This window comes from Rhamphochromis sp. 'chilingali' (assembly GCF_963969265.1).
Source record: "Rhamphochromis sp. 'chilingali' genome assembly, chromosome: 15".
In the NCBI taxonomy this organism is placed as follows: Eukaryota; Metazoa; Chordata; class Actinopteri; order Cichliformes; family Cichlidae; genus Rhamphochromis; species Rhamphochromis sp. 'chilingali'.
In genome coordinates, this window is record NC_137942.1 from 5,982,102 (window position 1) to 6,005,484 (window position 23,383).

Here is a 23,383-nt window from a genome sequence, read left to right on the forward strand (position 1 = left end):
AACATCCTGTTATAAGTTAAATATTAAAAACATATAAAATTCTTAAACCTACTTCCAATTTTCCCTACTAGTCACATATAATACAGGGGCACTGAGCTCCTTTAATTTATATGCTTAATTAAATCCCATCTAAGGAGTGTGTGGAGCGTGCCTGTCTGTCTGAATCTCCTACTTGCTTCATTCAGCTTCAACGGTGGGAAGGTTTTCATACTTCGATTATTTCCATAACACTCCCCCCCCCCAAAAAAAAGAGGACTAATTGGGGAAAATAAATGAAAACACCTGTTCTTGTGCAATAAACAAAGGATCTGAGCACTCTCCCACTGCTGGTACTGACTGTAGGCTGGTGCCGATGGAGACTTGACAGTTAAAAACAACACAGCTGAATGCTTGGGTTCTACTGAAGCTGCAAGGCCTTATGGGAAAAGGGTTTTAATGAAAATCAGGGGGGCTTAACTGGGACAGACTGAACAGCAATATGACTCAGCACCACTAGGTCCAAACAGAGCGTAGCCACAAAGAAGACGTCAGAGAGACGGGGTTTAGAGCCCAAGCTCCAGTCTGCCTGTCAGCAGGAATGCTGGGGGCCCAAATACACACAGATAGCTCTGCTTACCCTACACATCACATAATGAGGATGGCACTCAGATAACAACCCAAGCTTCACTTGATTATACTCAGGTCAGAAAATCATTAACATGTCAGAATTTACAGCCTCATTAAAGACAAGAAAGAGAGGGCACGCTAGAGTTTTTGTTGGATAAGCGTTAACATCATCAGCTCACAGTAATAATCCTAACCTTCAGATATTTAGAGGCCTCGTTCTCCATGTTTAACAAGTTGCAAATACTAGTTACTAAGTTATCTAGCAGACAGAGATGTCATTAGTTTAGCAAAGTATTTTGATAGGATGAGAATACTACAGGATGTGCTTTGACAAACAGTTTTGAACCAATTAAAACCAATGATAATGGTTTCCTTATGGATAATCTATGCAGCACATTTGTGGTAAAATGATTAGTTGAAACAAAAGAAAGCTGTCATTTACCCTAAAATCTCACTCTACACTATAATCCCATTCTCAAAAAAAAGTGAAAAGACAATAAAAACAAAGCCTCTCAAAAGTAAGGGAATGTCTATATGACACCAGTTCACGAAAAAAAAAGACCCTTTGTTCGATACAGTCTGTTTATCCATCTCACAGGCGGACACGGCCTGTAGAAATCTCTTCTTCCTGTGTCTGCCTCCTGCTTTCCCTCATGAGAGGAATGAAAGAGCCAAACGAGAGGAAGAAACAGAGCGAGGGAGGGAGAGAAAAGAAAAACGAGCGCATCAATCAAGTAGCTTCTTATTGCCAACAATGAGCTCAGTCTCCTGTGTCCCTTCATTTACAGGACTCACTGGGTTTGGACAGGCTCGTCCTCCCACGCATATAAATACACTGATAACAATTAGACAACATATTTAAAAACTATTTATTTGTTTTTGAGACAGGGAAGGACATATATACAGTATATATTTATATATAACATACTATTCTTTTCTTGCTGTAAAATAAATTTGATACATTAGACTTTGCACTGCAAGTCTTGTCATGATACATATAATACATTTACATATATTGATTTCTACCAGCTAGTCTGTATTCATTTGATCATCCTAGGGTCCTTAATTTCTTTAAAACTGCATCACTTAAAACACATTTTAGCTGCCTTTAGCATGTAGCAGCCCCATAGAAATAGTTTTCTATTACAGTTACGGCAGTAGCAAGCTTATTGCCCAGAAAAATCATTTAATACTGGACTCGTCTGAACCCTGGGATAAACAAAGTCGTCGTCTGGGTTGAACAGCGAACTCTGACATTCAGCGCTGGCTCTGATCCTGTTTGTCTTTGGCTCACACACCACTTAATTATGCTTTAATAACACTGAGTTCACAGAAAAATATTCCTAGAAATTTCTTTTGTAAGTTAAACCCCTAAAGGTTTCATTCATGTGTCTCCTAGATGAGTCAAAACAGTATGGCCAATCATGCAAATTTTCCATAACCTGTCAGGTAATACTGCCTTCAAAATGTATAGCTAAGGATGTGTGGAAACATTTTTCTGCACTGGAACAAAAACCAGGCAGCCTGAGTTCGTTTTCCATCCATTTTTCATTTATAAACCCCATTTCTGAAATGTCTGCAAAACCAGTTGCTTTCAATGAGTCACTTTTAACAAAACTAAGTCCTCAAAGTATCATTAGCTTTGACAGAGTCTGAATATAAAAAATATATTTAAACATATATACCTATAAACATCTAACTGGAGTGGACATGGGGATATAAATACAAGTGAAAGAATTTTCACATTTGAAGTTAAACAAACCAAAACATCACAAACATTCCTTTTATAGAAAAGTGCATCTGATTTAAATTGATCTTTACGCTAAAGCTTCTCAGTCAGGGAGGTCTGGGCCAGACACACGTGAACACGAAGAAGGCCCATCACATTAAGGCCTTTAGTTTGACTTTTCAAACAATAAAAAGCGTCATCTGATTTACTTTTATACATACAAGGTTAGTTTATCTACTCCTGCTCTGAGATACAGCAGGAGGATGTCTGACAGAAAAATTAGTTACTACGAGGTGAAGTTCCACCCTAAACATCCCTTAAACTGTTTATTACATTATTCAGCTCAGTCCCCAGACTGTATTGAAACGCACTGATTTTCTGAATTTACCTGAATGCATTAAGATGGCCTGAAAGAGTAGATATTGTTCTTCTACCTGAAAACTAACTGTTAGAAAAATCTCTCTTAGATCAGGCTAAGCACCTGCATTGCTCCTGTTTGCACCTCTCACACATGAAAACTAGTTTCAAGTGAAAGAGCGAAGCATGTCAAAAAAACAAAACACCTGGCAATCGTTGAAAAGTTTGCTTCAGAAATGTAGTTTCTCAAAATTAAACTTGAGTAAAAAACTAACTAATTTAAACTAATTGGTCAAGTTGGGAGTAACGTGCGTTTCTTACTTTAGCCGCACACGACAACTCTTTGGCAGTTACAAAGTCTTGATTTCTACTTCATGTTTTAAAAAGATTTTTCTTATATATTCTGTTCAAAGACTGCAGGATGACTATTTTCCAGATAAACTAATGTTAGATCCATTCAAATGCAATAAACAGAAAAACAAATGACCCTCATAGTTGTGGAGGATCATCGTCTATTCAAGATAATATCATCAGGCTTTGTGTATTTGTGTCCTATCATGATGTTATCCAAATTTCCTATCTTCCCTTTTACCAAGATAACTAAACCATCCTAAAACATCTTAATTTTAAAGGGGTAAAAACTGAAAAAGTGCATCACAAATAGCTTAAAAAAGAGAGATTTCTTTGTCTCAGAAAGATGGAGATGGACAAGATGGGGAAAACAGAACAGCGATCCTGTCCATTTAGCGACACTGTGGTTCAGCTTACACTTTCGGCTCACTGTAGCTTTAAAATGAGCCTAAGCTGCATGTTTAGATTTAAATACTTAAGGATATCTGGTATTTCTCATAACTGCACAAGTGAATGTAAACATGGGAGCTGATGCAACTGGTGCTTGAGCCTTAACTACATCATTCTGCCTTTGGAGTGCATCATTTGGTGTGTGTGACTGTGTGAGCTTGAATCTATCAAGCTACTTAATCTGTGTTTTGTTCCCCCCTTGTGGAGACTCTTGTAAGAGCACATACTGGCATTTCTAAGGCTTCGTGTTGACTGCCATGGTCAGTGTTGTTTGTGTTCTTTGGATGTGCTTGTGAGAAATCTTCTTTGAAGTATCTGAGTCCTGGAAGAAGCTCAGTGCCCTTAACACTGACATCTCAGTCATCTCTATGTCTGGATTTCTGGGATCTTAAGGAAGCTGCACATGCTGCTGAGGCTACTCTGTGGTTCAGTTCAGAAACCACGCAGGTCTCAACACAGTATCTGGGAGAAAGGGTGTCTGAGCAGCTCCTCAGCACTGGGCCTGTGTTTGGCTTCCACAAAAATGCTGCGGATGAAGTCCCGTGCCTGGTCGGACGTGTGCGAGGGCAGAAGCGGGTTGGTGGGCTGGGTGGCAATCTTGAATATCGCTGCCATGGCCTCATATTCAGCCCACGGTGGCTTTTCTGTCAGCATTTCGACCACTGTGCAACCAAGACTCCTACAAAAGACATACACAATAAATGTAACTTTAATATGACTTACAGTGGAGTCTCAAAACAAGTTGAAACAAATACCACATTTTTTCTGTGCGACTCACTCCTAAAGCCTTACAGGAATGTGTTTGGTGGAAACTTCGACACACACTGTCTGCAGATGGCCTCTGCCACCTATCTGGGAGCATTACTCTCCTTCCAGCACAAACTGAAAACCTGGAACATACCAACTTCTGTAATGACCTGTTTGACTGGCCTTCAGCCAATCACATCACTCGCCTGGTGGGTCACCACCCAATTAGACTGCATGAGGGAATGTGGTCTGCTGTGTGTGGGAGTGTAGTAGAAAGTGGGTTTCATACAGCAGGCTCCTCACTCAGTGTTTTCTTTTGAGAGAACATTGTTACTCCTGCTTACCAAGTAATAGCCTGGTATTTTCACACGTCTCAGCCTCCCCATTCCCTCATTGTGTGATCCTAATTTCATCTTCAAGTGTTTCTGCCCAATAAACTTAGCAGTTTGTTACTTCAATCAAGGTGCTTCATGTGTTTGTTTCACTCTCACACAAGTTTCCAGCACCAATCGCAACAACAAACACCCGATTATTAGTGAATAAAGACTGCTGGTGATCTCATTCACTACTGCAGCTACTGCAGGAGCATATCTTAGCTGTCACTGGGACAGAGGGGGTACATCCTGGACAAGTTGCCAGTCTACTGAAGGATTTGGGTAAAGATACATCTGTATGTAAAATAAGATTTCCGTGACCTGACAACATTAAACCTTGCTTTTTTTACTCTATGTTTAATGTGTAAGTTGATTTGTTAACTGAGAGACACAAAAAACTGAAGTAGAGAATGCTTCATGTATGGATGTTGCTGTAAAGAAGCAGTGTACCAAAAGAATAAAGCAAGGAGGCATAAAAAGATGTACTCAAAGTGCAGTCCTTGAGTAAATGCACAGATTAAGAATATAGTTCTTGTAGTTTTAGTCATTATTTTGTGCCCCATCTAACGCATCCATGTCAACACCAAAACCTGTACCACCATCATGCATTTGTATCAGTTCCATAGTTTCTACTAAGCCTCTCTCTCTTTCTAGCAAATAAACTGTATGTCAGCAAGCCTTTTGAAACGGTGCAGAGGTCAACTTCAGTTTAACACACCGCCTTGATCAACTTGGACAAAACTAAACTGAAGTGGATCTTTTGGTCTTACCAGACATCAGCTTTCCTTCCGTAGCCCTCTCCACTGATCACCTCCGGACTCATCCAGTAGGGGGTGCCGGTTACAGAGCGTATGCCGGTGCCAGACATGCAGATGGTCTGGAGCCTTTTGCTGGCACCAAAATCTCCAAGCTTCACGTTTCCCGCTGAATCCCGCAGGATGTTGGCACCTGAAAGCCACAGTTGATATGAAACATGCAAAATATTACATGTCAATAATCATCATCCACACGCAGTAAGAACCAAGCATCTCATTATAAAATACTAAACGTTTTCTTTCTGCAGAGCATGATGTTTCAGTATCTGCAGTTTAACAGGAATACCTTTGATGTCCCTGTGTACAATCATGTTGCTGTGCAGATAGGACATGCCTTCCAGTATCTGCCTTGTGTACTTGCGGGTGACATTTTCTGTCAGGGCCCCATAGGCCTTCAGCTGATCTTTGACAGAACCCTGACAGGAAGAAATCACAGGTTTTACATGGTAACGCCTTAAAACAACAGCTTAACAAGTCAGAGATAGTGAATGCAATAAAGAGTAAAGACAATGAGCTAAGAAATCAAGTTAAAAAGCTGAAGATGACAGAAGAATGAAAAGGAAACAAACATGTGTTTCTCAGCCAGTTATTCAATAACAAACAACTGCATATGAGTAAAGAAAAACATTATTTTACTTTCCCCGCTTAAGTAAAATCACACATTGTCACTTTCTGTCACTAGTTTCTAGAATAGTTAAAAAACAAAAAACTGCCCAGTTACTGTGAGCTACAGTGGTCAAATCGCTTTACTGAATAAAAAAATATGTTTATATTGTCAACACAGCAATGCAAAACATTAACTCGTGGACATTTGTGTTTTTGTTGCCCTCGTGCGACTGGTTTCAGTCCTACATGCAATGGAAATGAACACACAGCCTGCGATTGAGCAAATGATTATCATGAAAACAATCACTGCTCTGCCTGAATCTGTAAAATGAGAGCTGCTGAGACTCACCCCCGGCATGTACTCCATGAAAATAGTGAGAGTTTTCTCATTGTGATCCCTCAAACAACCGTAGTACTGAACAATGCGCTCGTGATGTAGGTTTTTCAGCAGCTGGATTTCGCACTCTAAAGCGCTGACCTCCTGCACAGAACAGTGAACACAGGGAAAATTAAAAACTGAAGAAAGGGCAACAAATAACAGAAAATCTATAATTTTTCAACATCTTTGCATTTTTATGGATTTGCAAATTGCACAATGTGGATTTCAGCTACAGCTAATTCCCGCCCCAGACCCTGTTATATCAGTTAGCATTACACAGTCATCATAAACAAATGCAGCCATAAACAAATGCTACTTTTTCTTTACTGCATGTGAAGTCAAGCCAAAAGTGGAAACTAATGCAGGGAGTCAATAAAAGCCAACAGCACAGTTCCCTAAAAGTAGTTCCTGTGTTTACTTCAGAGAATTAGGCCACAGCAGAGAGAGAGAGACAGAGAGAAAGGAAGAGTAGGAACTCAGAGGGACACAAACTAATCCCCAGGTCCCAGCACTGAAGCTGCTTTAACAGAAGCAAATACTGAATCACATTTGCTACAAGCAGGAGGTGGGAGTGGGGGTGTGAAGGGGTAACAAGAGGTCAATGCAATGCTGACCCATCGCCCCTCCGTCACCACTGCAATATCTGGCTGCTCTCAGATACAGGAAGTGACAGTGCGTGTTTTCTCTGTGGCAGACAGGAAAAGAAATTAAAATGGGGAAGAGGGGGGTTGATGGTGGAAGGACAACTTCTACGATGCATTCCACTTTTAGTTTGTTGATTTTCCTTCCAGCAGGCTTTTATTTTTGTCTCGGGGGATAAAATAAAATTGGAAGCTTGAATCCAGAGCCGTAGCTAAACTGTGGATGTTGGTTGATTTATTAATCCCATGCTCAGCTATTCCTGCTAACAATCTACATTCCAGCATAATGACCCGAACAGATTATCGTATGAAGTCACACTTGGCACATTTTCAGCTGGACATTGGTCCCGACTCATGACTTGTCAGTAATGTGCAACCTTGAGTTTGACATTAAAAAAAACAAGAAGAAAAAAACGATTTCATCATTCATGAGATATACAGTAAAAAGAGGATGTGATGTAACCTTCTGACAAACAATTTTAATGTACAAGCAAAAGCAAAAGTTTGCAAATATACAACATGTGAGCATGACAAGAAAGTCACCGTGGAAATAAGAGTACCAGGGAGAGAAATAGTGAGAACACCCACACACGTGAAAAAAAAAAAATTCTGCTTATGAAGGTATGCATAACCATCCGTGTCAATGAATATCTCCTAGCTCCTCACCTTACTGGTCTCAGGACTGTCAGGATCAAACTGGACTTGCTTGGCAGCCAGCTCTCTCCCAGTATCTACATCATAACACAGGTAAACCTGACCAAACGCGCCCTGGCCCAGAAGCTTCCCTCGGCGCCACGTCACCGGAGCACTGGGCGCTGAAAACAAACAGACAAAAAACAAAAAACAAAACATTTGTTGGTTGTTGTTTTATGTATCCATTCATTCTCTTCCACTTATCCTTTTCAGGGTCGCACGGGGCTGGAGCCTTTCCCAGCTGTCTTAGGGCGAGAGGCAGCGTACACCCTGAACAGGTCGCCAATCTGTCGCAGGGTTAACACATATACACACCTCATACTCACATTCACACCTATGGGCAATTTAGATTTTCCAATTAACCTATCCCCACTAACTGCATGTCTTTGGACTGTGGGAGGAAGCCGGAGTACTCAGAGAGAACCCACACAAACACGGGAAGAACATGCAAACTAAACAGACAGAAAGACGCCAGCCTAATGGTGGAATTGATCTCAGGACTGTTACACAACTTCCTTAAATGGTCATTTCCAGTTACAATTTCAAATCCAGTCTTTAAGGCAGACTTGGCTCCAAGTACCCGGAGTTAAAATTGTCATTTGACCGAACTTCCTGTCAAATTTAGTTACAAGTTTCATTTACCGACACTATAATTTTGCTCCCGTGGGTGATTTTATGAAGAGGATGAAATCAAATGGTTTTTTTCTTTATGATGCAGTATAACAGGAACTATCATGATTGAGATAAGCTTCAGCTGAAAAAAATAATTAGCGCTGTTGACTCATTTATTCACCTCTGTCACAAGCACTGCGTATGAAGTTTTTTATTAAAAAGTTGTGTTTTACTCACACTTATGGGGAACAGAACGATCCTGGGGGCGTAGCCTGCCTTGTGCGTCGACCTGCTGCCAGCTGCCCAGACTCTCCTCACTGCCGTTGAGTGACCGTCTTGAGGGCACTAGAGTGAAAAGGTTCCCCTGAGGGCGACGAATCCGTGGAAACGTTCGGCGACCTTGAGGAGAACAGGAAAGAGTGCGGCTGATTCTAATATAACATTGTGAATGGTGAGACTAAGGAAGGCTATACTACAGATGGAGGCAGTAGGAAAAAAATTTTACCTACTTGAAAAATGCTACATATATAGTAGATATCATTAATCTCACCTTCACTGTTGTCCTTATAAGGGAGGGACACAAGGTACCTTCGAGGAAAGGTGCCTCCCTTCCCTGCAACCCTGTCATACACATGATTCTCCCGATCTGAAAACAAACACCCAGAGTGTCATAGCTCAGCAGGAAGCTGCAGTTGAACAACAGTTTAGTTAGCTGCACGGTGTCACGTACCATTAAATTTAGCTTCTTTGATACTCTATTTTGTAGCTTGTACTTACAAAAAATGCTGTTCATGTAAGCTTGCAGTCAGTTTACATTATCACTGACAAGAAAACACTGATTAACAAAAGTAGATAACAGATAAATTATTATTAAATGATTATATTGTGTATAATATAATCTTTACCCAACTTGTCTTCAGGGCTTTAAAGACATACTAAGGTATTGACTGAATGCACACATTGTATGTCTTATTACATGAGTGCTGTAATCATCTTTCTATATAGGTAATGGAGATACTTGGCTTGGCTGTTACCTGAGCACTCTTGACGATTATCAGGGTAACTCTTGGCTCTGTGCATGCGAGACTTCCTCAGTGAGGGGCTGTGAAAGAGGAGCGGGAAGGATGAAGACTGAGGTATGTTCAGAAGCCTTCCCATAATGAGCTAAGCATTTCATCAGCAAAACATTGCATTTATTTTATTTTCCAAATACCAGTAGTTGAAATGTAATGGAGAAGCTCCTGGTAGGAGGCATCAGTGTTAGTTTTACATTTAGCAGGCAGAGCCTGTTTGTCACCTGTCTGAGTTGCTGTCCAGAGACTGGCAGCTTCCAGAAATTGAGTTCTCTGCACTGCTCCAGGGATCCAGCACCTGCACAGGGCACAATGGAAAATTCAGAGTGTCCGTTTTTATGCGCGTGTGGTTTGCGTACACACAGGACTATGTTTTTGAAAACTTTCATTTTCTGTAGAACAGCTGCACTGGAAAATGGAGATGAGCAAATCTGGGGAATTCATCGAGCACTTAGTTCAGCTTTTTATTCCCAAACTTAATTTGAACTTCTTAGGAACATGTTTACAAAATCTCATCATGTCAGCCTCACAGCCCATTAAAAACCAAAGTCGGAAAAGATCTTAATTGAATCTCATAGGTAAACAAATCTTAAAAGTCGTAATCACAAAGACACAAGATCCATATGATTTCTATTATAAGTTTTCTTTTCCCCCATTATGAATAAAGAGATGGCTCACGCATTGATCGCTGGTTTCTGGGATGAACTCTCCCTCACTGTTTATGCTGGTGTATGAACCTTGGCGGGCAATCCTCTGCTGGCGTTCAGGGACGTAGCCAGGAGGTGGGGAACTACGCCCTGTGTTCTGAGAACCTGGAATCAGTCAGAAATGATGTGTATTAGCAAGTTACATGTTTGCCTGATTTTAAAAATTGTTAGGCTCTGTTCCTCTCAACTGAAACTAATTTTTATTTTCCTGTACACATGAAAGTCGGACATGTTGCTGTTGAGACTACAGTCAAAAAACTCGATGACACATCCATGTTGTAATTTTGGGGGTTTTCTTCTTGCTGACCAACAAAGATAAGGCAACAATGAGAACTAGTTTCAGCATTTAAACTTGTTATGATGCAAAGCTCTCAAGCCTTCTAGGAGCTACTTTGACCCCTCCTCTTCTAGAGGGGGAAAAAAAAAAAAAAAATCCTAAAACAGACCACTGGTCCGCCACACTAATAGCATTCTGTAATCTGATTGGCTGCTGTCCAGCAGGCATCGTCTAGTGATGGTGAACAGGAAAAGGAAGAGGACCCATTGCAACAAGGGGAAGCAAAAGAAACACCAGTACAAGAGAGTAAAATAAGACAGGCAAGGAAATCAAGGCACAACAAAAATATCCATAACTGATAATTCAGTAACTCTCAGGAGATATAATCCAGTTCAAGTCAATCAGATCTCTTTTTTTCTCAAATGAGTAAAATTGTGAAGAACTTTAAATAGACCAGAAATCACAGTATTTACCAGTTGATAGGTGACGCCCCCTGGGCTCGGAGCTTTGGTACACTGTGCTCACATCTCCAGTGGAGTGGGAGGATTTGATCCTCACCTGCTTACATGGCACGTGGTGGGAAGGAGAGGACGCCTGTAGTTTGGGAAAAGATAGGAGAACAGAAGATGTGAACAATGCTTTAACACATTTAACAATTTCCTCATGTCATCAAACCAGTTAGTGTCGGTAAATCAGGAACTTGGGTATTTCAGAACATGGCGCTGTGGTGGAGAAATGGTAGTGATGCAACTGTATGCTGTAAATGCACGCCCCTGTGTGTGTGTGTGTGTGTGTGTGTGTGTGTGTGTGTGTGTGTGTGTGTGTGTGTGTGTGTGTGTCTTGAGTCTTACATTGCTGTGCTCCTGAGTGAGAAGCAGTATCCTGATGCTCTTCATGTTGGAGCTCCGGTCTAGTAAGTCGATTGCCTTGTCAAGGTCATCCTGTCCTCGCAGAGGAATGGACAACTGCCAAGAAACCAGACAACAAAAAGAACACACACATTCAAAATGACATGGAAACAAATTCTTGCCAACATTTACAAGCATACACAGGCTGCTGTTCAAACGTAAAATGCACGAACATTAAATCAACACAGAAAACAGACATGCAGGAAGGCACAATTGAGCGAATGAGAATTGGAAAGTTGATAACGGATGATCCATTACTCATGTTTCCATTTACCAAATTACTTGCCCTTCCTCAAAAGAGGATTTACAACTACTATTTAAGAACATAACATCTTAAGATTTAAAGTACAATTTGAATGATGTCACGGTTTCTTCCTGCATCTTTTACTTGACTCTGAACATGTCTCGACTCAACGATCCGTCAAATTCTTGAGGAAGGAGCAGCTGTGGGTGGGTGGTTGGGTGAAGGGGGCGGGGGCGGGGGGGGGGGGGGGGGGGGGGGGGGGGGCACAGTATAACACTTTACCTCATTGTTCATATAATGCAGGTCTAGCTGCTGGCCAAAGACCGTCTTGACTTTCTGCTGAATTTCCTCAAACTGTACAGGTCGTCCAAAGACCAGGATCCTGCAAAAAGAAAAGCAGCAATGAATCATCCAGACAAAGGGATTATGAAAGATTTACACCAGTTGGTAAAGAAACTGCATTAAATTACGTGCACACATGCAAACAAAATACACAAGCTGATGTTTTGAGTGTGTGCAGATTTTTCTATGTACACCTTGCATATTTGTGGTTTATGTTGGCAGTCGCTGGCTAACCACAGTCCTTTCCCCTTCTCTTCTCCAGCTTACATACCAGTCTGAATGAAGTGTGTGTCAGACTGTGAGAAGTGCTCTTTCATGAACTGGAACATGTGACAACAGCTGCATGCCTAAGTGAATGTGTTTATGTCTCCTCCATAAGTTATTAGTCCCTCTCACTTGCATATGAATGTATACTACTGGAAAGCACGATAGCCACACATTCACAACATGCATGTTAATGCAAACCACGCCAAACTCACCTCCTCTCTCCTGAGAACTCAAACTTTATCCTGACGTCGTCCTGAAAGAAAGCAGAAATAGCAAGCTCAAAGAGTGCTAATACAGTAATGTACAAAAGTCTCAAGTAACTTCTCATTTCTTTATATTTTGCTTTCCAGGAGCCAGATTTTCTGGCAATTTTTTAAAAAGTGAGCAGTGGTTTGCTAATCTTAATGCAAGTCTTTAAAAGATTTTCTTTTGGAGATTGACTGCTTTTTCACTCATTATTTAGACCAGTTGTCGTTGTACCTGAACCTTTTCAGAGAAATGTTGTTTTACTCAAAGTTGTATCTACACATAACTAACAACTTAGGAAAGAACCTATTTTAAATTGCGTCTTCTGATTCTTTGTTACTAGCGGCCCGGTGGAAAAGCACATAATTATTTCTTGTTTCTTTACTGAATCTATGTAAAATGCCAATGAGAACAAAGTTTAAGCCCTAAACAGTATTCTTACACCAGTAAGATGATTCGCGAAGAGCTATATGCTGCACACTTGGCATATCTTATGCAGTGTGTCCTTAAAATTTTAAGGAAACTAGACAAGCAGAACAAAAATTAGGTGGCAAAGATTCGGATGAGTCATGTCTTTAAGAAATAAGAAAAAGAAATCAAATTTAGACCTGACACAGGCCTTTGCATTTTGTCCTCCAATTGATCCATCTACTGTTCACTGAACCCTGATCAGAAATGGTCTTAGTGAATAGCTGTCAAGAAGCCATTCTTAAGGAAGGGAAACAGGGAGAAAAGCCTGAGGTGTGCCAGACTCCACGAGAACTGGAGTGAAAATCAGTGGCAACAGGTCTTACAGAGTGATCAATACAAATTCCAAATTTTTGGTTCAAATCGTCAGTACGTGCGTCAAATGACGTCAGAAAAAAGGGCCAAGAATGAGTGTCTACAGCCATCTGTAAACCACAATTAAGGCTCTGTCTGGTTTGGGGCTGCAGCCAGTGGTGTTGGAAATCTTGTCAAAACTGATGGAATTATGCATGAAAAAACATACTGTCAGATTTTGATCCACCATGCAATACCATCTAGAAAGTGTGTGATAATATCCCCAAACACACTTCCAAAGCATATAGGTATAGAAAAAACACAATGAAACTCCAGCAGTCATGGATTGGCCTCCTCAAATGATAGATCGTATTATTACTGAAGTGGCGTGGAATCAGACAGAAGGCAACAAAAGGCAGCCAACATCCTAAGAATGTCCCTCAAGACGTCTGTAAAATTATTGCTGAAGATTAATTAAGTAAATTACAAGAAGGCTTGCCTAAGAGAGTTCAGGCTGCACTGAGGAGTAGTGGTGATCATACCAATTAGACTTCACCTGTGGGTCTCACACAAAGCCGAGCCAATGTGTACCTCTTTCATTTCTTAGAGAACTTGCACTCGTAACAACTGCAAATAAAGTTACCGAGATTACATGGATAGCCAAGCAGAGAGAGAATTTCTTGTTATAATTCTACAGGAAACAAACTTATTCACCTTCTTGTAGAGTTACATGAGGAGATTGCTTCCTGACTGACCATCAGAAAACATGAAGCTACAGCCAGGATCCGACTGGAAACGGAGAGATCAGCTAACATGGTCCTGTCCAAAGGTAACAAACTGCACCTACCACCAGCTCTAAATCTTACCAACTAAGTTATTTTCCATTGCTTTCATTTGGACAAAAAACAAAAAAAACAAAGTGTAATACTGGAAATTGAGGACAAAACTACAGCTTAGGATTCAGGATGCTGACCATTAACCCATGAACAGCAACAACCCGGGTCAAATTTAACTTGGATGTATTTTTCTCTTTTAAATATTGTCATATCACTACTATTACTATCCCCCACAATTTGCATTATTATATCCCGGGCAAAGATTCTTCAAACAGCCCACGTAAAACTGAAATGAGGAAGAATTTGTTTCTACTACTTGTGAACTTTTCCATTCTACCTTTGGACAAAACTAGGGTCCTTGCTCCCTAGTGTCCAATTTCTTTTGTAAACTTGTCAGGTGCTCACATAAGCTTTATATATACACACACACTGTACAGATAAAAGTGAAGTATGTATATCAATCTTTAGATGCAACTTTTGCAGGAATGGGAACGAGTTTTATTTCCCAGAACGTTGCTTTGGGCAAACACCAAGATTAAATTTTAGGTGGGCCAAGTGCCACTTTTTCTTTTTTCTTTTTTAGAAAAGCTAAAAAATTATTTGCCAAATTGGTGGTGACTTTGGAAATTCATGTAATTTTGCTAAAACTATGTACCATGTGCGTCAGGAGAAATACTAAAAGCATCAAAAAATTTTGCCAAATAGTCCTGGACACTTACACTGAGCTCTATTAAAGAAGTTTTCTCTAATAAAAATTCTTTGCTTGACACATTTGTCCCCCCTGATCTCTAGACTCGGGGTTTTAAATTGAATTATAGAACAATTTATGTTTATTATGTTATGATTATGTTTATTAAACTCATTTCTCACTACACGACTTAGAGAAAATATAGTCCTTCAAAACACAACATTACAACGGATTCATTTAAGACAACAACTGAGGAAGCAGCTTATGAAGACAAACAAATTTATAGGGTTTAACCTTTGTTTAGACCTGTTTCTAAAGGGTCTTGCCTAATAAATGACAACTTTATGTCTTCAGAACTGCATTGCAAAACTCACCTTATGTGTTTTTAGACTCACAAAATCTTGATGTTGTGTATTCATATTGGATCAGCATGTTTTGTTTTTGATTTGTAAGATTTTAAGTTCTTCAGTTTCATTAATTTTCTGAAATTTTAGATAATTAATTCTTACTTTATAGCCAAATTGCGATGGACTGATGCTGTACCTGTCTGTTGGCCTGTGCTGGTGTTTTGGGTTTACCGCTGTCATGAGACAACACAGGCTGCCGCCGCGTCATCTGGAGAGCAACGAGGTCCTTCATTATAGAGTGGAGAGCCTGCCTCTCATCTACAGGGGAAAATAGGTTGGCAAAAAGCAGACAATTAGACAGTGGATTAACAAATGAGTGGTGTGAGCACGGCACAAAGTGAAAGACATATGAGCTCTGCACTAAAAGGTGTGAAAAGACAATCAGTCATCTTTAATTGCAGCTTTATTGAAACTATCCTGTGACTGAGTATTGGAGGCTTGAAAGAAGTACTTTGTTTTTGATAGCCTTATTCCCACATTTGATCTCAGGGCAAGTTCTGTCTTGTCTGGAAAAGCTCACGAAAGAAAAATATTCCCCTTGTATAGCTTGGACAGACATCATACAGCCCTGGGGCTGAACCAGACCCCTATCTCCAGAATGCTGAAAACCAGTCCTCTTCACCTGACTGTCTGGAGAAGCAAGTCACACCAGCTATGCCCTCGGGGATGGTGATTGGTGTGTTTGTGTCTGTTTTTAATGTTGTTTAGAAAACTATACTCTAAGACTTACTCATTGTGGCGTTGTTTGTGATCGAGGTCTACAAACCAGTCTTCGGAAACTTGCAGGGTTGCCTCTGCTGTGCCAACCAACTCCCAGAGCCTTTAGTGGTAAACACAGAAATCAATTAGTTATGAGAATAAAGCATGCAATAATTGAGGTAAGAACAGATAAGACAAAGGGCATCATTAAAAAAATTGCACTACCTTACTGGTAAATGTTATTGGAGACAATAGAAAAAAAAAGGAATCGCAGAATAAGACCAGAACGCTGGCACGACAAAGAACTTGTTATATTGTACCCGTCTTATATGAAATTACAGTAATGAAATTACACATTAGTGTTTAATGTGTTTCAGAGAATCTCTTTTTCATTTACAACACAAATCTCTTCTCATTCCTTGCAGGCACGTAACTGAACCCTGCAGACCACAGACCTAAAGAGTTTTTCTGACTGCAAGGCTAGGCGAATGAGAAAGTGTGCAGTGCATGTGAGAATGTGTATTGTGAGTTTGCCCATGAGAAAGAATGACAGTTGGAAACGGCTGAAATTCAAGCTGCCCTGGCAGTGATTATTCTGGCTTTGTTCATATGGGAAAAATGTTCTTTGTGAGGAGTTTTCTGCTGTTTCAAGTAACTACCAGCTTTAAACAGCCTCCTTTGCACGAGCTGCAAAACTCAAAGTTGGTTGTGTCATAACTCCATTGTTGATGTTAACAAGGCAATATTATCAGCCCTGCTCAAGGCGTCAACAGCATTATAAACTGAGGCATTTCCTTCAATGGAGAGGGTTTCCCTCATATTTGTACCAATAAACCATGGAATTTAAACTAATTCGGCAAAGGCAAATACAAAGCACTTTAGAGTTTCTTGAGACTTTGAGGTCTCAACACAAACTTCGTTTTCACAAATGCCCCAAATAATGAGTAAATATTGTTCAGTCAACCAGATACAAGTGACTCACTGCCAGCAACTACAGTTTAAAACAGCTGTTCCCCCAGAAATGCACCGACTTGTTTCTCACCCAGTTCTGATACCTCAATGTAATATCTGGTGATATTATGTAGAAACTGTGTACCACACAGCACCCTTAGGAAGATGTTTATGACCAGAAACTTGAACCCACACTTGACACATGCTTTATTTTTCTTGAAATATACTGCAGCAAATCAATCCCTCTACACAAATTCTATCATTAGCTGCTGAGTAAGTCTTGAAAACTAAGGACTGGTTTGATTTAGAATATAGCTGTGACTAAAAAAAACCCAGTCAAAGAAGGTCAGACAAGAAGCTGAACAGTGTCTGAGTCTGGAGCCAACAGCAGAGGCTGTCCGTCTGTATTCTGTAGTCAAAGGCTGTCTTAAAGGAAAACAAGAACTCGAGAAACTCTACTGTACATGAAATAAGCAGCATCGGCACCTGAGGCAACTCATTGACTTTGTGGCTTTCTGGGTAATAATCACCCACAGGAATGCAGGGCATGTCCGTCTGTGGTCGCCGGAGCGTTGCCACATTGCTTTCAAGCTTATGCTACTCTCAAGTTGCCCTGCCAACGGTGAAGGTGCCAAATAGTTTTGTCCTGCAGTCCTTGAACTTGTTTATAGCATCTAATTCCAAAGTAAATAACACTGAATTTATGCAGCGTGTATTTCTCACTGCTGCATTAGTGTACAGACACTTGAGGTAACATAGAGCAATTACCTCATGCATTACCTAAAAAAAATGTGTGAGAAAGAGAACAGTCAACACAGTATTTAGAAACAAAACCTCAACTCAAGTGGTCCTTATGGTCAACAGCACAACAACAAGCTTCTCTGTCAAGTCCCCAAGCTACCCTCATCTCTCTCTTGCTTCTCCTGATTTTAATTACCTCCCAAGTGGAATTCGGGGAATTCAATGGAGAGTAAAGCTGCACTGTACCAGTCCAGTCAGCTGTGCCTGCTTTATTTTCCTTGTATCGCATTTCCAGGACTAGCAGGATTTACATGGATTTTCCTCCACCCTCTCTTCTCTGTCTGCTTTAAGAGGTGTTTAGTCTGAGGCTGTTTTTCTCAGCCACAGTCCTCTGTCTCAAGCCCGTGATGCATTAGGACTGAGGGCTTCGCAGCAAAATCCCATGGCCTGATGTCTGTCCTGTTTCAGGTGCACATGTGCTTTTCATTTAGTGCAACCCACCACATTTAAATATTGCAATCTCAACAAAGAGCTTGTGCTTGTGTTGGCTACGTGAAGTCTTAGAACGTCCTCTGTAGTGTTTTCACACATGGAAATACACTGAAAGTCAAAGCTTATGTACAATGTACATCAAAATGTTCATTGTGCATGTTAATATGAAAACCACCGAAAAAGATTTAAAGACAGAAAGCTGGCACCTTCTGTTGCATTCATGGATAGGCTTGCAAAAGTGTTGTGAATAAAGACAACTTTGTTTTAAAGCTAATATACTACTGTATATTAGCTTTAAAACAAAGTTGTCTTAGTAGCAGGAGTTGGCAATCAAAGTCAGATGTATCCAGCAAATGGGCCCATTGCTTACTCCTCAATACAAATGTGACAAAAATTAAACTCTAACCAGGATGGCGTGGGGAATAGCCTATAGTGAGCTCTGTTCTAGGTTCATAGTTGCATTTAAACCTAGCCTTTCAAAGCATCCTCTAATATGTCTCCTCTCAATACTTCATCATGCAAAATATTGCAGTTAGTAAGCAATTGCATCACTCATTATCAATTCTCTCTTTTCCTTTAAATAGTAACATGAAGTCATTCAAGGTTAGTTTTCAACAGTAGTTGTTAAGAAAACAAACTTACATCTGCAGATACACAAACGTTACTGTGTATCTGGAAGTTCTGACACAGAAGTCCTGACTTATCGTCCATAAAACAGATTTATGCTTTTATATGCCCATAACTAATCTGGCCCAAAGACTTCCCGTATTGACTTAAGTTAAGATAAACTCTGTCAGACTTAAATTTAGACCTTTGAATATTGTCAAACGACTATACTTGAGTGTAGGTGTTCATTGCCATCTCAGACTTCACTGACACACTCTCTTTCCTGTGCTGCTCTGGAATTCAGATCAATAAAAATAACTGCACAGTGGAGCTTTGGGTACAAGTTATTAATTTAGCTGTTGAGTTGATTTTTGTTCAGTTGTTTTATTTAATTTTACCTGCAGAAGGGGGTATGCTGCAAAATAGTACAGCCACCCCCCCCTTCCATGAATTGCCACCTTATCATGATGGAGGGGTTTGTGTGCACACATGATCCCAGGAGCTATGTTGTTGAGTGCTATTTGCCCCTGGTATGGTCTCCCAAAGCAAATTGGTCCTGTTTGAGGGGCCAAACTAAGAGTGATTCACAAGATGAAGGAAAAACAAACAAACAAACAAAAAGGGGCATGGATACCCTGGGATAGGGTTACTGGGGTCCCACCCTGGAGTCAATCGCTGGTTGGGGGTTAAGTTTGGGAGGAAGGGGGCAATCCACAGCAGTGATTTGGTCAGGCGGATTGACTTTGTGATTGTTTTTGTTATCAGACCATCTGCCTGTTGCAGTTTGTGTTGGACACTCAGGTAAAGAGATGAGCAGAGCTGTAAACTGATCACCACCTGGCTATAAGTTAAAACAGGTGGTGGTAGAAGATGCTGGACAGACTTGGCGTACCCCAAACGTATAGTGAAAAACACGGGTCTGAGAGTCTGGGGAGGCAATGAAGCAAGACTTTCGGTCTCACTTGGCAATTATGGCAAACTGTCAGGTGACTCAGGAAGGGGAAGCAGCTTCCTGCTCACGCTGTTTACAATGGGGATGGGGTTCTGCTGACCTCAATAGAGGATATAGTCACTTCTCAAGCCCACTGATACACCTTCTGCAGTAGAAGCAAAGTCTGGGGACAAGGAGGGGTGACTGGCCCATTACTGTGACTGATTTTGAAGTAGTCAAAAGCTCTTTAGTGGTCGAGCCCCTGGGGTGGATTAAATTTGCCCCGAGTTCCTTAAGACTCTGAACTTGTGGCTGTCTCGTTTGACATGCTTCTGCAGCATCACTTGGAAGTTTAGGATGATGCTTCTGGCCCTTTGTTGCAGATTCTGTTCATAACTTTTATGGACAGAATTTTTAAGGCATAGCCACATGGCAGAGGGCTTCAGCTTTGGCAACCTCAGGATCACGTCTCCGCTCTTTGCAGATGATGTGGTTTTTCCGTACTAATCAGGCAGTGATCTCCAGCGTAACATGGGTTGGTTTGCAAGCAAGTGTTAAGTAGCTGGAATGAGAACCAGCACCTCCAGGTTTGAATCCATGAACCTCAGCCAGAAAAGGGTGGATTGCTGACTCCAAGCCAGGGACGAGTTACTGCCTGATGCTCTCCCTTATTGAAAAGATGAGGAGCTCAGTGATTTGGGAGGGACTCACATCAGAGCCACTACTCTACTATTGATAAAAGCCAGTTGAGGCGGTTTGGGCATCTAACTAGAATTCCTCCAAGTCCTGTGCTAGGAAGGTTTTTTTGAGCCAAACTGGGAGAAGGCTCCAGGGTAGAAAAAGCACACACTGGAGAGATAATGTCTTGGCTGACTTGGAAATGTCTCAGCAGTCCCCCAGATGAGATGGAGTGCCCACGCAACCCGAACCGGATAGATACAGAAAATGGAACAGAATGGAATGACACACATGCTTGAGGAAGATAAGCTATTAAATTTTGTAAGCACAGCTGTTATATATTCACTATGGAATATGAATTTAATTTTTTTTCTCAATTAAAAAGGTGGAAAGCTGAATGGCATTTTCAACCCTGACTGATTAAGACAAGAGATCACACACAAATCATTTTAGAAAATACTACAACTACAATCAATATTCATTTTCAATTCCCTCCAGCTTTTTATACCGTCAATTTCTTAGACTTTATTCAACTAATTCAGCAAAACAAATAATTTCCAGGACATAGCCTATTCAATAATAATAATAACAACAACAACAATAATAATAATAAACCCGACCCACGTAAATAATTAGAAAAGTTTACATTTCTGTTTTTGGCAGACAGATATAAAAAATATTTCAAATATATACATTTTTTCCCTGTCGCATGAACACAGCGCATAATTTACACCTGTCACTACTCTCAGGTGTAGCTCACAACCCTCACCTGTAGAGTCGGCAGGTCAGGTCAGGTCAGGTCAGGACCGAGGTTCTCCCGCGTACAGCCGACTGGTCACCGTAGTCTAGCGGCAGGAATGACGCAGTAGGTCCAGCTGTTGTTAACGTCCATTAGTGTCCTCGGTCAGACCAACACACCAAAGAGTGTGAGTGACTGTAAAGGTGCCATCGGCGGGGCTGACCCCCCCAGGTACCGGGGCTTGTCTTCTTTAACGGAAAGTTAGATCACACACACAAACCGATTCTTTCCAGGTTGTAAAAACAAGCACGGTCACAAGAGGCAGCTGTAAGCCTCACAGAGAAAATGTTCCGATGGGAAAACCTACATCAAACAGCTCCAGCTGTGGCCCAGAGGCAAACTTTTGCGCCGTTGTAGCCTCGGATCCTTGGAAAACTTAAATTTCCAAAACATCTTTAGAAGTCACACTAAAAATCGATGAATTTAGAAATGTATTCAGAGCCGTGTCCCATTACAGTGTTAAATACGAACAAAAGCTGCCAAACCAAAGTGTAACAGTAACCGTATGGCCTGTATGAAATCCATTTGTGGGTAGCAGCTCGCCAGAGGAAAGACCGTACGATTTCCGTGATTCTGATGGCCTCTCTTCCTGCTAAGTTTGCAGATTTTCCTCGACCGTGGTTCCAGGTTTAAATCCACAATATTCTAGGCAGAAGATGTTTTTTATTCTCATTGTTGCATTGAATATAACTGCATCGCATTGCAACGTGATTGATGATATAACATAATCGGGGAAGAATACACGAAGGCCTATCTGGCCTATAAAAATGTGCAGATTAATTTAATTGAGATAGCACCGTTCTGGGTTCAGACTTAAAAATAACAGACTATTGGGACATTGGCAGAAAAAAGTACTACATTTGAGTTTATTATATACTTTAACCAGATGCGTTATGTCATGCGAAGCCAAGTAAGATAAAGTCCATCGATGTTTAAACTTCGCAGGGCTGCAGACTCTAAAATTGTAGATCCTGGAGTATTCATATAAACAGCAAAGTGATATTTAAAAAATAAACAAAAAAACGTACATTAGACGAGCTCGGTCTGTTTTTAGCGACAGTAACAAAGATGTCGTTTGTTGAAAGGAACCAGCGGTCGTCCACAACTTTTCCGAACCAAAACAAAGCAAGAAATAATCTTCAGCTGAATACGTCAAACTTCCTGACAGAAAAAATATCGCCACCGGAACCAGCTTTTATGCTTCCAAGAAGTCAAGAAAACGGCTCGAAAAGGTTGTATCCATGTTTCCCAGATGCTTCACTGTCCGGCATCCAAACGCAAGTAATAACGATGATTTAATCCCGGGGGGATTTCTGACTCCTAAACTATCTAAATTAGAGCCGAGCAGCCGCGGGGACGCGCTGTTACTCGGTGGAAGTCTTCTTTCTGGAGCGCGCACAATATTATTGGAGGGGCGGACCAGCTGTGACGTCGTGAAGCGTTTGCTGCCGTGAAAAAGAGTTGGGAAATCCGAAATTCACAGCTTTTAATTTAACAGTCCTCATCCGTCTAAGAAGTCATCCAATGTTTCCTTTAAGATTGAACAATAACGTGCATTCCCTGATTGAATTTAAATGACACGTTAGAATAATCTAACGTGAAGTATTTGAAGTCAAGTATTTTCATTTTATTTTTGTTTCAGCAGTACTGGACCTGGAGCGAGTGGAATACTTATGTAAAAAGGTCAACGGGTTGTACTTTATTATATCATAGGATTATTGTTGCATGTATTTGAAACATTTATTGCGCAGTGTAATGCAACAATTATACAATATATGCAATTTATCTAAAAGAAGCAGAAACACGCTCGCGCGCGGGCGCACACACACACACACACACACACACACACACACACACACACACACACACACACACACACACACACACACCAGTCAGAGGTTTGGACACACACAATCCATCACTCTCCTTCTTGGTCAAATAGCCCTTACCGACCTGGAGGTGTGTTTGGGGTCATTTTCCTGTTGAAAAATAACTAACTAAATGCAAACCGGATGGGATGGCATGTCGCTGCAGGATGCTGTGGTAGCCATGCTGGTTCAGTGTGTCTTCAATTTTGAATAGATCCCCAACAGTGTTACCAGCAAAGTCCCCCCACACCATCATATTGCCTTCACAGTGGGGACCATGCATGTAGAGACCATCCGTTCACCTTTTCTGCGTTGCACAAAGACACTGTGGGTGGAACCAAAGATCTCAAATTTAGACTCATCAGACCAAAGCACAGATTTCCACTGGTCTAATGTCCATTCCTTGTCTTTCTTGGCCCAAACAAATCTCTTTGTTTGTCGATTTTCCTTAGTAGTGGTTTCTTAGCAGCTAAGTGACCATAAAGCCCTGATTTGCACGGT

The 23,383-nt window shown here is 40.9% G+C and overlaps 1 protein-coding gene across 1 annotated transcript; it reads right to left on the reverse strand.

Moving 5' to 3' along the window:
• Positions 1 to 2,938: 2,938 nt before the first annotated feature.
• map3k3 (mitogen-activated protein kinase kinase kinase 3) lies at positions 2,939 to 22,392 on the reverse strand. Its single transcript, XM_080905935.1, has 17 exons — positions 20,985 to 22,392; positions 15,848 to 15,937; positions 15,254 to 15,375; positions 12,391 to 12,431; positions 11,852 to 11,951; positions 11,269 to 11,382; positions 10,891 to 11,011; positions 10,112 to 10,245; positions 9,658 to 9,731; positions 9,395 to 9,462; positions 8,911 to 9,006; positions 8,598 to 8,759; positions 7,722 to 7,870; positions 6,385 to 6,516; positions 5,716 to 5,845; positions 5,385 to 5,562; positions 2,939 to 4,172 (listed from the first exon to the last, which is right to left on the reverse strand). The coding sequence occupies exons 2-17, from the start codon at positions 15,849 to 15,851 to the stop codon at positions 3,944 to 3,946; spliced, it is 1,854 nt and encodes a 617-aa protein (XP_080762061.1). The 5' UTR covers positions 15,852 to 15,937; positions 20,985 to 22,392; the 3' UTR covers positions 2,939 to 3,943.
• Between the last annotated feature and the right edge of the window lie 991 nt (positions 22,393 to 23,383).

What these genes read in the sequence shown, in the direction of transcription:
- map3k3 (XM_080905935.1), bottom strand. An exon ending in ACAGTCCTGAGACCAGTAAG is followed by an intron (nt 6,517 to 7,721) that starts GTGAGGAGCTAG and finishes TGTTCTGTGCAG; the next exon opens with GAGGTCAGCGCTTTAGAGTG. An exon ending in GGAAGGAAAGCTGATGTCTG is followed by an intron (nt 4,173 to 5,384) that starts GTAAGACCAAAA and finishes TGTCTTTTGTAG; the next exon opens with GAGTCTTGGTTGCACAGTGG.